Raw genomic sequence first — 15400 nt, forward strand, 5'->3', positions numbered from 1 at the left:
CTACTTTCTATTATAGCGTGCATGATATAGCGTAATGCATTAATAGCTTACCTTTTAAAATGAACACCATTTGTGGTGGAAATACTTTGAGGGGATTTTGTGTATTATTTATGGTTCATCATATTCTTCCAATTTAATGTAAGCAAGTGCTGTGAATGGGTTTTTTTTGGTTTAGTTGAAAATTTTGAAAGATTTGGTTTGGTGGGTGAAGAAAGATAATGGGAAATGTTTTACACAAAAACAGAAAATAGTGAAGAAAATTAAAGAAAAAAGAAGGGAGAAAGAGGAAAATGTATTAGGAAAGAGAAAAGTGCTTTATAAGAAAAGAAACGTATTTACATTTGGCTGGAAGAAGATTTATGGCTGATATAAAATAGAGCAATATGTATAAGCTAATTAATAAAGTATTTGGGATAGAATGGGGCGTTTTTTCTTGAGTACATATAATAAAAAATCCAATAGTAATAAAAAACATATTATAAAATATTATAACAAGTTTGTATAAATTTCACACTAAAAATTACATTTGTTTTTATTTTATTTAAGAATATTTTAAGTAATTATAAGAAAGAAAATTATAAAATCACTAGCAATAAAAAACTATCGGCAAGCTTTTGTAAAATATTGCTTATCATTTTGCCTGTTTCTCTAAGATGCAATAATGCATTTTAGCAACAGTTTATTGTATACAATGTAGGTATTTTTGTTGTAAATTTCCAATATGCAATTTCCTTTGCAAAACAAAGGAGTTGAAATTTATATTTAATTTTTTTTTGATTGCCTTTCTTTCGATTTCTTGTGACTTTTACAAATTACAACCATAGCCATGACAATTTTTAGGAAACGACGTATCCTGATTATTTATCTTTTGATTTTGGTAATTTTTGTGTATTGCCTCGGGTGGATCATTAAATGCCATTTGTACTTTTCGAGATGTGGGATAGACGAAATACCGTGGAAAAATTATTTTTGTCGTTTGATGAGCTAATAGAACAACAGGTCGAGGAGTTTTCGTTTCATAATATTGCTGGATTTCATCCGAAGGATACCATGATGCATTATACGTGTTTTGCGGTATTGAACTATCGTAACAAGTGGTCATGTTACTGTAGTAGTGGCAAACTGTAAAACAATATACATATTTTATATTCAGTTTATTAGAAATTATCCTTCGGTTAGTTAGATATAAAGTTAAGTATCAACATAGATTGAAATAATGTAGTTTTGATTAAGGCATGTATAATAGGTCTGAACTAATTATACATGGGGTGTCCAAAAACCGGGTTTTCTGAACAAAACAGGTTTCGTTTAGCAGAAACTTTCAACTTTTGTCAGTTATTAGAATTTTTAAATGACGGTAAACCATTTTATTTAAATGAGTTCAAAAATGTTTTTTTTTCTAATAAAAAGATCAGAGAGATTAAGTTAAACAGTTTAATATAGATCCTTCGTTCCAAACCAAAGGTAGGCTAGGGTCAGCTGGGGAACCAGTGGTGGAGTGCCATACAACGACTCGCCGAAGAAAGACTTCTCCTCTTTTTAAACCCTCAGCATTTATGCTAACGAGGGTATATACACTTTCATATGGGCAAAATGTGCCTCCTCGAAATAATGGCTTTAGACCCCAATTTTGTTTGGTCGAAATCCGTTTCAGACAATTTGGAGTTGATTTAGCGAGCGTACGATAACTCTCGAGCGCATCAACCGATTCTGTCCAAAATTTGGCTTTCGAAATATTTTGTCCAAACATAGTTTAAGTTTGAAGATGGGTTATATCGCTCCACCCTTTCCGGTACCTCTCCACAAAAGTTCGAAAATATTCGGAAAAATTGTGCGCACTATAACTCTTGAAGGGAGTAACCGATTTGCTCCATATTTAGCACATCGTTAAAGGTCTACCGGACTTAGATGAGGTTCCAATATGGACTCAATCGGTCCACTCCTTCGGGTACTTCCCAAACAAAATTTCGGAAAAGTTTAGTTTAGGACCTGCTCTCGAATTGCTTTGATTTTTGTTGCAACAACTTGTATTCACTGTCCCCATACGACGGTACAAGTTTCATCAGGGGCAAGTCCATACTTCCTGAGAAAATAGCCTGAAAGGTGTAAATAACCTGAAAGGTGAAAAGTTCACTTTAAAACCTGCTCTCGAATCGCTTTGATTTTTGTTGCAACAATTTGTATTCACTGTCCCCTATACGACGGTACAAGTTTCATCAGGGGCTATTTTCCTGAGAAAATAGCTTGAAAGGTGTAAAACAAACCCCTATGGCACCGTGTGTAGTGTTTGGAGCGCAAGATAACTCTGGAACGGATCTGTCGATTTGATCCAAAATTTGGGTTTCGTAATATTTTGTCCAAACTTAGTTTAAGTTCGAAGATAAGCTGTATCGGTCCACTCCTCCATGTACCTCCCCACAAAAATTCAAAAATGTTCGGGAAATTGTGGGCACGATAACTTTTGATGGGAGTGACCGATTTGGTCCATACTTTACACTTCCTAATATATCTACCAGGTATAAATCTGGTTCGAATATGGACTATATTTGTCCACTCTTTCGGATACCTCCCACACAAAATTTCGGTTAAGTTTTCAATTACCACGGTAAAAGTTGTTTCTGCACAAAGTCCATACTTCTTGAGAAAACAGCCCGAACGGATAAAAAGTTTTTCTTTACCAATTCTATACTTCTTGAGAAAACAGGCCGAAGGTTTAGTGGCTCAAGAGCACGATAATTCTCGAACTGATCAACCGATTTGGACCAAATCTTGGCCTTCGTCATATTTTGTCCAAACTTAGTTTCAGTTCGAAGACTGGCAATACCGGTCCACAACTTCCGGTACTTCGCTAAAATGGTATGCACGATATCTCTTGAATGGGTCCAATGTGATCCAAACTTTTGATCTCCTAATATTTTGTCCAAATTTAGTTCTTCTAAAATGGCTCATATCGGTCCTCTCCGTAGGGTACCTCCCACAAGAGTTCAACATTTGTGTCTAAGTGCAGTTTAGGGTCTGTTCGAAAATCCTTTGGAAATGTATACTGATGCTGTTCGTTGTGGCCTGTTTACAGCGATATTATGGTTTTTCTGGTCAAAAAGTTATACGATGACGCTTAGAAATGACTAGTGAGCGCGATATCTATGGAAGAGATATGACTCCCAAAACTTCCATAATGGACCAAGTCGGTTCATTCCTTTAAGTACATCCTCCGCAACACTTTTGAACTTTAATCCTTTAAGGGAAACAAAATTCTGAAAAAAAAAAATCTAAAAACATTTTATTTGTCCCTAGATGAAAGTTTCAATTCAAATAGGCTGAGGGTATATATCTGTCGGCAAAGCCGACTGATACTTTTTTACTTGTTTAGAGATATAAATCCACTTTATCATTGGTCCTTCGAGGCGGATCAGTGGCTGATAACACTATGCAACACTGAAAATGCAAACAACTTCTAGTATGCATTTTTTGAAAGTACATATTTAGACTACAAAAACCCTAGTAGGGTTTTGTCCAGTCAGATCCAGTTCGGATTTTATGGCCTCATCTAAACCGGCTAAAACTACACTTTTTTGCATTTATCAGTCCTTTATCTCAGAAACGAATAAGAATTTGGTCTTGCTGTCTTTAGCAATATTGTAGTCCTAAAGAAGTAAAACTTATCTGGTTAACATACAGTACAAGAAAAATTCCATCTAGGGCATCAAAATCGATTAAATGTAGTAAATTTTACATAATTTCTGGAATTCTGGTCTGTAGCTGCTAAACTATTTGGAGTTGAACCAAGTCACCTGGTGCAAAAATATTCCAAATAATGTTCTCAACAATTCTTCAGAACATTCTGAAACTCTAAAATGCTTATTTCATGTTGTTTTAGCTTTCACACCAACAGTTTATTCTCGCAGTTCAGATTTCACCACATTATTGACATATTTACTAAATCGTCGTTGAAAAATGTACTGAAAACAATTGCATAGAGGCATTTTACAACAATGACATGTACTGAAAAGTTGTGTATTACATTCCAGGGAATATTTTTCCTAAAGAAAATATTCAGAAAATATTAACGGTTTTGGAGATACGTGCGAAATGTATAAAAATTGTGGAATTTTTGCATATATTTTGAAAGTTGAGGCAATAAATGTAGTTTTTCGAGTTCATTATTTCTCCAAATATTTTATTCTTGTCCTTATCTACAAATTTGCTTCAGAGTTCAGAAAAAGATTCGCATTGTTTTCAGAGATGTAGCCCCGAATTTCTTTAAAAACTCAATATTTAACCATGTTAAGAGGGGGCCATAAAATGCGAGCTGGATCTGACACAACAAAACCCAACTAGGGTTTCTTGTCGTTTGGGTATGTACATTCAAAAAATCCTCAGTTCGAATTGTTTGCACAAGATCACCTTAAAAATGTTGCACAGTGTAATTTGCCTCAAAAGGGAGGAAGTTGGGATAGGAATAGGACACAGGGGTGAATCCCATGACAGCGGATTCTCTCGTACCGGATTGACACGGAATCACACAAAATCAGTGTTCCGACCAGGGGCTGCCACCTCAGTGTACATATGTATTCGTTTTTCTGTGTTGCAAGCAGCATATCCCGGAATGCCTGCTCCGGATTCTTTTGGTCCGTGCCAGGAGGGATAAAAACCCAGGGCCAATAAATTTGTGCTCGGTTTGTCACATCCGTATCTTCACCCAGCCTTTGGTGAGATGCAATAGATGTCAGGAGTGGGTGCAGGGATTGCTCTGGACTTGTCCACGTGAGGGACCATGACAGGGACTATGTTGATGCATGTCGCGGGAACACAGTCCCCGTTGAGTCGTCATCAGATTACGAAACTCCCCCCAAAGCCCCATCGACAGCAACCGCACACGCAACACCGGCTCTTGTTGCCCCAATCCCAGAAAATTCATTATTTTTGCAATTTAATTGCAATGGACTCCGAGGTAAGATCGAGGAAATAGCGGACTTCATGAATCGACAGAATATCAAGGTCGCGGCGGTACAAGAAACCAAGCTCAACAACAACTGCAGCTTACAGCGTTGTGATGATTACAACGTGCTAAGGAAGAATCGTACCAAAAGTGCAGGTGGGGTCTCGCTTGAGCCTGTCTCTAATGACCTGTACATGACATGTATGGGGGTAGCAGTCAGATGTGGAATTGCCGAGATTGAGTTGCTGCTGAACGTATACATCCCGCCGAGAAACATCTGTATTTCAGATTACGAGCCTAACATTAGCCGGATTTTGGAGGGTCATAATCGTCTGGTCGTAGGGAAATTTATTGCGCATCATGCGATGTGGCATTCGGCCCACGGAAACGACCAGAGTGGTACAGCGCTGATAGCTCTACGTTTTGCTTCGTCAATGAGAACGCCCCTACCAAAATTAGAGGAAAATGTCACAGTTCGCCAGACATAACCATCGTGTCACCTGGTCTGACAAATGACATTACCTGGCATTCCGTCATTTCCCTTTGATCAGACCATCTCCCCATAATTGTCTCCATTAGCAGACCACACGATTTCATAACCTCTGAACGCTGCACATTTGTCAATCATAGGAAAGCTGATTGGTCGAGTTTCGGAGTGTTCACCAATCACCGCTTCAGAGAACTGACCAATCTTTCTGATGTTCGGGTAGCGGAAAGGACGTTCCGATACATCATCGCTCGCCATATACTTGGTGGACGAATACCCGAAGTGAGACCAAACTTCTCGGCAGAAGCGACGAGATTAGCAAATTAGCGTGATGAGCTTCGTCGAGCCAGCCCCAGTGACCTCAGAGTCAGGGAGCTGACACTGAAAGTTAACAGGCTGGTCGGCGAGCATAAGCGGAACAAGTGGTTAAATCATCTGAAGAGTTGCAATGTTGGTGCCGGTTTAAGTGAATTGTGGGCAACGGTTAAGTCACTCTAGAACCCGGGAAGGAGAGAAGATAGGACCTCAGTCACGCTTGGCGACGTTACGTTGACTGACCCAAAGAGGTGCGCCAATTATTTCAATCGTCAGTTTGTCGAGCACCCCGAGAGTGACAGGGCGAAGAAAAAAGTATTGTGTCGCATCAGATCTCTTCCTACCGAGGATGAACCACTACAGTTTGCGAATGCCATCAGGAACGCTAAATCTTCCAAAGCGTTGGGCGCTGATGGAATCTCCATGATAATGCTATGTCACTAAAGTTCTTAACTTGTCGCCACCCTCATTGTTCCCAAAGTCTGGAAAATGGCCAGGGTCGTCTGAAGCCAGGCAAGGATGCAGCTGGAAGAGCCGGGAGTGGAGTATCTCACAAAAGTTCTCAACTTGTCGCCACCCTCATTCTTCCCGAAGTCTGGAAAATGGCCAGGGTCGTCCTCTGAAGCCAGGCAAGGATGCCAACAAAAGTGAATCTTACAGGTTGAGTTCGCTTTGAGCACAGCAAGTCAACAGTGCTGCACGCCATCTCCTTATGTATTTGTCAAGGACTGTGTAATAGAACAGTGATAGTGGCGCTTGACTTATCAAAAGCCTTTGATACTGTCAGGCACTCCACGCTGTTTGAGGACATTGAGCAGACAACCCTCCGGCCGAGCTTAAAACGTTGGATATTCAATTATATGTGTGGACGCCGAAGTCGTACGTGGAATTCAGGAACAAGATGTCCAAACCCCGTAGAGTGAAACAGGGAGTTCCCCAAGGTGGGGTGATATCTGCGGAACTGTTTAACCTCTACCTATCCTGTATTGCGACCCCACCAGACGGCATTGAGATCTTAACGTATGCGGATGATTTCACGATCCTGGCGTCAGGTATCTTCCCTGATGACATCTGTGAGAGACTGAACTCCTATTTAACCGATCCTAACACCTTTTTCCACTAGAGAAATATGCAGATTTCCGCCACAAAATCTACATCCACTCTGTTCACCACATGGACGGAGCAGTTTGGAAAAGAGTAGAATGTTGTGATCGACGGTAGTAGAATTTCGACCACAAACAGCCCCAAAATTCTAGGAGGCACATTCGACACTACTTTCAAGTCCTGCGCGCACGCCAAAGCTATCTGCGACAAACTGAAAAGTAGGAACAAGGTCCTTAAGTCCCTACCCGGCAGCACTTGGTGTGCAGATAAAAAAACCTTGTTGACCTCATATAACGTGATACGTCGGTCTGTGGTATGCTATGCGGCTCCAGTTTGGTCCTCGGTATTATGTGGTACGAATTGGAAAAATATTCAAACCTGTCAGAATGCCGCCCTGAGACCAGCAAGAGGATGCCTCCTGAAGCCTTTAGTGGACCATATACTTGAGTAGACAAAGATTCTTCCAGTACAGCCACACCATGAGATGCTTTCGTTGTAGTAATTGCTAGGGTGTTACCGTGAGAGCCATCACAATCACCATCTGGGTAGGTACGACAAATTCACGCTCTAGAGGGAGAGATCTAACAATAGGAGATAATCCCCATATCAACAGGCACATCAAGCAGGTTTAAATAGCATTCTCACGACGCAGTTGCTAAGGCCATAAGCAAATTTAGTGTGAATAAAGTCCGCGGAGTATATCCCCGATCTATCGCAGCTGAGGAGCATCAGCATCGATCGCGTCGTGCAGGACATCTGCGGAATATGCGGCATGTGCCCGCACGACACACTGCACCTTTTCAACTGCCCCGCCAAACCTAGTCATCTAACTCCAGTGGATCTGTGGTTACATCCCATCGAAGCAGCCACTTTCTTGGAACTGGAGATATACCCAGAGCCAGATTGAGTAGAAGAACGAATACACAAACATACAATAATAAACACTTACAACAACATCATAGGACGGCGGCAGGAATTTTTTTTTTTTTTTTTTTTTTTTTTTTTTAGAATTCATTTATTACAAAATTGAAAAAAAAAAATACAATTGAAATTCTTATGCCCCAGCGCCAACGAGGACATTATTGGGGCTAATCTATAATTAAAAAACATACTTTATATTTTCAATGCATTAAGAGTAAAAGTGAATATTAAAAAAAATGACAAATACATAAAAATTTCTCACACTAGAAGCATATCGGTATTAGTAAACAAAAACATTTTCAGATAAGATTTGAAAGTGGATATTGTTGCAGCATTTTTTATGTTTTGAGGTAAATGATTGTATTCCCAACAACCAGCATGTTCAACCCGTTGCTTGGTAGTTTCTAATCTACACCTTTTAACATGAAGATTTGAATTATTTCTTGTATCAAATATTGTCTGATTCCGAGAAAATTCTATAACGTGATAACCAATATTATTTATCGATTTAAACATATACGTTAAAAGTTGCATTTTATACAACCCATATATAGGCAACACTGTTTTGGATATATTTCTGAATAGTAATGATGTAGAAAATGTATGCGGAAGATTGTAGACAAGTCTTAGGGCTTTGTTCTGTGTTCGTTGTAACGCTTTAAAATCTGTATTTTGTTTGTAACAGTATATCATTGGTAAGAAGTTATAATGGCTATGTATGAGCGCATTATATAATAACAATTTTGTTTCTTGGTCGAATTTATTTTTAAATTTATAAAGCAAACCAATTGCCGGAGCTACTTTTGACTTTAGATACTGCAAATGCGAGTTCCAAGATAGATTGTTTTGAAAATGTATACCAAGGTATTTTAAGCACGTGCTTTCCATTATGTCCTGCCCACAAATGGAAACAGAAAACTCATTGTTATCGCCGGCGTGAGGACGAAAACGAATCACTTTCGTTTTTTCAGAATTTATAACGAGTCCATTTATTCTTGCAAATTCATGTATAGCTAACGCATCATGTTCAATTTGGGCTTTCAAAATAACTTCGTGGTAATATGGGTAAAATAGACTCATATCGTCAGCGTACATTATCAACTTACCGTACAGTTTCATGTTTGCTATATCGTTCAAGTAAATGGTAAACAATAATGGCCCTAATACGCTGCCTTGAGGCACACCGTACTCAATGTATTCCATTCTACTACAATCATTTTCTATTTGGACATACTGTCTCCTATTGTGTAAGTAACTTTTTATTAATTTGTGAGAGTTTCCCAACACTCCATAATATAAAAGTTTATCCAACAAGATTTCATGATTAACTAAATCAAAGGCTTTGGATAAATCGTAGAATACACCTCCTACACCTCCATATCCACTATCCAAACCATCACATATTGTATTGACTACATTTACTACGGCTTCCTGTGTGCCACTACCTTTCCTGAAACCAAACTGAAACTTGTGTAACAAATTATGTTCTTCCATATAAGTTGTTAACTGTTTATGTAATATTTTTTCAAAGATTTTATCAAGAGTCGATAGTAAAGAAATTGGTCTATAATTATCAATGTTGCATGTATGTTTGTTTTTGGGAATTGGTACTATTTTAGAGATTTTTAATATATCTGGATATAAACATGTATCAATGATTGTGTTATATATCTTTTCCAAGTTTTGAATAATGTCATTTTGACATACTTTTAACATTTTAGTGGTAATACCATCATGACCTGGGGTTTTATTCATTTCTAATTTAGATATTATATCTAAAATCTCCTCGTACGTAGTATTACAAAAGTTAAATGTATATTGACAAGGTATTAATGTGTTGAGCATATTAAAGTTATCTTCAGGATATTGCAAGATTTGTTCCTTCAACCGTTTAGGAACATCTATAAAAAAACTATTAAACTCCTCACACATCTCACTGTTTGTGAAACATTCACCATTAATATCCTTTAATTGAATTTGAGGGCGCCGATCTCTACCCAGATGTTCATTTAAAAACCTCCAACATTGTTTTGGATTAGTTTCAAATTCCTTTAATTTTGACTGATAAAAGTTGTTCATACAAATTTTTGTTGCTTTTTTTATGACTTTACTGATATTTTTAAGGTTTGATTCAAGACTGAGAGAAGTGCCTTTTTTCCTTCTTTTTAGTAACAATTTTTCCTTCCATTTTATTAAAGCAACTAAATTCCTATTAATCCATGGGGCTATTAAATTTCTACAGTCTTCAACCTCCTCTTTTTCAATAGTGCTCTCTCTAGCACAATCAGAAAGTAAATTTAAGAAATTTTGCATATCGGCATTAGAATCACTACAGAGCTGCACATCTGCTGAACGTTCATGAACTTTTAATTTAAGTAAATTGTAATCACAATGACGATATTTCCTAGTCTTATGGATATTTTGTTGTACATTGCAAAGAATTTTACATGAGACTAAATTGTGATCTGTTAACTTGCTTTCCACTACATCCACCATGATTTCATTTTGAAAATTGCAGAAAATGTTGTCTAAAGACTTTCCACTAGATGGACGTGTAATTAAAGAATGACAACTTCTAAAGTTATAATTGTGTAATAAATTTGAAAAGTCGGATGATAACGAAGCGTCACTGAAATCCACATTTGAGTCACCAACAATAATGCTGGGTGAATTTCCAAGACCTCTTAAAATGTCTTCAATAAAACCATAAAATATATTCAGATTGCATTTTGGTGATCGGTATATGCTAGTAACTCTCATAGATTTCCCCTTTATTTTGAAATTGTTTATTAAAATGCTTATAGCTTCAATAAAATTTTTACTTTCACAGTATTCAATACTGTATAAAAACTCACTTCTTATGAAAAAAGATGTACCACCATATGCATCTTTTCTGCAACAGTGAACTGCATTATAGCCGGGAATATTGTAAATCTGTTTTGTATCATTGTTAATCCATGTCTCTTGAACTGCAATAATATTTGGCAGAATCACCAGTTGTGAAAGCATATTTCTAAATTCATTAAATTTGTTGATCGACGAAATGCTTCGCATGTTTACCGATAAAATATGGAAAAAGTTTCTTTTAATATTTACTATTAAGATGAAATGGAAAGACTTCTGGGTCTCATCAACTCGGCTATACAGCAAGTCAGTGTAACCCTGTCTGAGGAGTACAGTGAAGTGATTTATGAGTACGTGGAGTGGTAATGGTAATAGAAAAAAATACTCCAATCGTTTACCAAGAAAGAGGAACTGGTACCAATGATAATGGACAAATATACATTTTCCTTTATGCTCCTGTCATGGGTGGAAATAGAATGTGAGAGGTCCCGAGGAGAGCAAAATATCCGAGGCTATAAAATCGAAATTGAGAATCATTAATATGCGACTTAAAATATACAGGAAGAAAGCTGAAGAGGCTAAAGCCATCCTCGTAGCTTAAGTGAGCGCTCAGTGTATGGGGTGATTAGTGAGCTACGCTTGAAAGATACGGAAGCCAAAAAGAAACTCCCTATCGTTGAGAATCAAGTGGACAAGCTTCAGAAATAATTGGAACAACGAGCGAATGAAACGCTTCGACGCGGTGATGAACATGGAGATAAAAGAAGCAGAGGCCAAGGCAATGATGAAAAAAGACATTATCTGGTTCACAGACGAGAAGGAAGATGCAGTCCAATGCATGTCACTACTTTACGGGAGCAAGATAAAAATGCTCTGCGAGAAGCCGAGGAAAGCAATGTAGCCAAGGAAGAATTAATGATTAATAATCATGAAGAAAATTGTGAGGTCAAGGCTTTGAAGCCAGAAATGATTAAATTGAATGAAGATTTGGCTACATCAGAAAAAGCACATCGTTTAGCGAAAACGGAGCGTAAAGTGTTGGTTGCAAAACTGGCAGCCAATAAAAACTCAACAATGAAGATGTGTCGAGCAGTCAAGCCTGAGGATGACTATTGGATCGGCGAAACTGTTGTAAGTATCAGCAACAGTACATAGATGACGAATGAGAGATGTCTTCAAAAAAATGCAAACCTCACAACAAGAAAAACGGCAGTTTCTTATTGAAATGGCGTAGAAAGTGTCAGCAGTCCACCACTTCGGGTATCTCCTCAGAAAAGTTTTAAATTTGTCTCCAAAATGGTGCATCCAATAACTCGTTAAGGGAGTAACCCCGCTTTAATTTAAAATTTACACATAGGAATATCAGCATAGAATATGGACTGTATCGGCCCAATCCTTTGTATACCTCCAACAAACAATTTCAACATTATTCGTAAAATGGGATGTAACCACAGATGTACTGCAGCTAGTTGAGTAGGTTTTGCAGGACAATGGAAAAGGTGCAGTGTGTCGTGCGGGCCAGTGCCGCATGGTGGACACATGTTTTTCGCAGTGTCATCGATCATTGCCCTATAGGAATTTAGACGGCTGCACCATTCCGAATGTAGTTGAGCCAAAACTACTCCGGTTTGTCGTGGCAGCTGACGCTTCTCAACAGCGATAAATGGAAGATGTACTCTGGCGACCGCATTCATACGAAAGTTGTTTATGCTATTCAAACCTCATTGATAGGCTTGTGATCTAGGGGTTCTCTGTTGAAACGTTGGACCTCTCTTTCCGAACATCGCTCCTGATATACTTGGTTGGGGGTGGAGTTGTTCCTTATTCAAAATATGATTAGGATGATTCTTACGTTAACAAGTACTGCAACGAAAGCATGTCACTGGGATGCTGTACTGGAAGAATATTTTCCTCCTCATATAGATTGTCCACAGAAGTCATGAGGTGGAACCCTGTTGCAGTTCATGTTTGAATACTTGACAAGTTTGAATACTTTTCCATCGCTTTCCACTTGTATTCGCGGACCAAACTGGCGCCTCATAGTTTAGTCCATATCTACATTAGGCAATTTTCCTTGCGGCAATTGTCAGTTTGTCGAAGAGAGAGGGTGTTGAGAGGCAAAGGGTTACCATATGCCTCACCTCTCTCTCCATCAAACTGACAATTGCCGCAAGGAAAATTGCATAATGTAGATATGGACTTACCACAGACCGAGATATTGCGTTATATGTGCTCAACAAGGTTTTTTATCTGCACCTCAAGTGCTGCCGGATAGGGTCTTGAGAACCTTGTTCCTACATCTAAGCTTGTGACAGATAGCTGTGGCATACGCGGACGACGTCAACATGCTGTCGAATGTGACCCCTAGAATTTTGAAGTTGTTTTTAGTCGGAATTCTTTTACCATCGACCATGATATTCAACTTTGTTCTCACCTCTGACGTTCATGTGGTGAATATAGTGGCTGTAGATTTAGTAGCGAACATTTGCATATTCCTCGAGTGGAAAAATGTGGTAAGATCGATCAAATAGGAGTTCAGCCTTTCACAAATGACATCAGGGAAGGTACCTGACGCCAAGATCGTACGTTTCCGTATACGTTTCAATCTCAATACCGTCTGGAGGGCCTGGAATACAGGAAAGGTAAAGATTCCGGTGGTAGGACTCCACCTTGGGGAACTCTCTGATCCACTCTACGTCCCTTCTACTTTTTGTTTCTGAATTCCACATTCGACTGGCGTCCATGGCTGGAGGGTAGTCTGCTCGATGTCCTCAAACAGCATGGGTGTTTTCAAATACTGTCATATTGCATGACTTGTTTCGCTAGAGTCCTCGACTAATATGTGTGAAGATGACGTGCAGCGCTATTGTATTACTGTGCTGTTTACGGAACCCATGTATATGATCGAAACTGCATAGCTTTTTCTGCTGCTGGGGAGGATTAAAACCTCAAGAGGCTTTGCCACGGACAACAAAAGCAAAATCGGCACCTTTGCTGGCATCCTTACCTAGCTTCAGTAGCGGGGCAACCCTGCCTACGATGTGGGTGGCCAATTACAGGTTGGGAACTTTGGTAAAATATTAAACTCCCGGCTCAACACGGAATCTCCATAGCATCAGGACCAATGCTTTGGATGATTTAGCTTCCTAATGGCATTGGCAACATCAGCCATTGTAAATTGTGGTGGTTCCTCCTCGGTAAGAAGAGATTTAATGTGATGTTATACTCTTCTCTTCGCCCTGTTACTCCAGGAGTGCTCGACAAATTGTCGATTAAAATAACTCGCGCACCGCTTTGGATCAATCGGCGTAACATCTCCAAACATGGCTGAGGTCCTGTCTTTCTTCACCCCGAGGTTCGAGAGTGACTTAAACGTTGCACACAATTCACTTTTTTCAGGTTTAATGTTGAAACTCTTCAGATGATTTAGCTACTTGTTGCGCTTATGATCAACGATCAATCTATTAACTTCTTGTGTCAGCTCTCTGCCTCATTTGTTAATCCCGCCGCCTCCTCTGGAAAATTTGTTCTCACTTTAACGTGTTGTTGCAACCACTCGTTATATAACTGCTGTCGAAAGTTATATAACGAGTGGACAGTGATGATATCTCGGAACTTCTTCTATGCTACCGGACCTTCAGAAGTGTTGGATAGATCTCGGAAGTGCTGATTAGTGGACTCTCTGAAACTAGACCTATTAGCTTTCCCCCATGATAAATAAAAGTGTGGCGTTCTCGAGGTGATGAAATCGGCGGTCTGCTGATTGAGACAATTATGGGGATGATGGTCTGATTTAAGTGAAACGACGAGTTGCTAGGTGTAGTACAGCTGTATGCGGTAGTAGTGGTTGTTGTAATAGGATGTTGTATGCTTAATTAGCTCACCCACCAACCTGTCAGTTTCCTCTGGCGTCACTAGTTGCTAGTTCCGCCTCGTCTGCTGGGAAATTTGCAGCTATTATGTTGTTCCGGAACATTCTTTCTTTCAGATCTCTGAAGCAGTGATTTGTGAACTCTGTAAAACTATGTCAATTAGATTAGAGCAGCGTTCAGAGGTGATGAAATTGGGTGGTCAGCTGATGGAGACAATTATGGGGAGATGGTCTGATCCAAGAGAAACGACGTGTTGCCAGGTGTAAACATTTGTCAGACCAGGTGACATGATGGTTATGTGTGGCGAACTGTGACACACTCCGCTAATTCTGGTAGGGGTGTCCTTATTGACCGTGCAAAACTTAGAGCTATCAATCTACTCAGCCAGAACTATTCGAGGTCGTTTCCGAGAACCGAATGTCACAACTTATGTATGATGAGCATTTAAGCCCTCCAAGACTGGACGGTTATGACCTTCCAGAAGTGTCTAATGTTACGCCTATAACATGGAGTAAAGCTATTTGTCGGCGAGATGTATACGTTCAGCAACTCTTATACATCCCTATACATTCCATGTACGAGTTATTAGAGCCAGGCTCAAGGGCGATGGCTCTGTATCGAGCAGACTGGTGCAACAAGAAGGTTAGTAGCCCACCGCCACTTCTGGTACATTCTTTCGACAGTACGTTGGAACCATTACAATGCTGTTGTTGTAACAGTGTTTTATTATTGCTTGTATCTTCGTTTTCCTGTTCAATCTGGCTCTGGGTCTATCTCCAGTTCGAAAGTGGCTACTTCGATGGGATGTAACCACAGATCCACTGGTGCTAGATGAGTAGGTTTGGCGGGGCAGTTAAATAGGTGCTTAGTATCGTGCGGGCCCATGCCGCATACTGGGCAGATGTCTTGCACGGTGCG

General features: G+C 39.4%; 1 protein-coding gene across 3 annotated transcripts in view; it reads right to left on the reverse strand.

Annotated features, from left to right (window-relative positions):
• The window catches only part of LOC141395334 (uncharacterized), a 44544-nt gene that overhangs the window by 337 nt on the left and 28807 nt on the right, over window positions 1-15400 (reverse strand). For 2 of the 3 annotated variants that reach the window (XM_073971004.1, XM_073971003.1), the window contains one exon: window positions 52-1122. The exons of the other annotated variant lie outside the window; for it this stretch is intronic. In XM_073971004.1, the coding sequence (XP_073827105.1) occupies window positions 806-1122 (317 nt within the window). In that variant the 3' untranslated portion in view covers window positions 52-805. The remainder of the gene's footprint in view (window positions 1-51; window positions 1123-15400) is intronic. 3 annotated transcript variants of the gene reach the window in all.

Source organism: Musca autumnalis, unplaced genomic scaffold, assembly GCF_047663935.1.
Source record: "Musca autumnalis isolate F117 unplaced genomic scaffold, ASM4766393v1 scaffold_2, whole genome shotgun sequence".
Lineage (NCBI taxonomy): Eukaryota > Metazoa > Arthropoda > Insecta > Diptera > Muscidae > Musca > Musca autumnalis.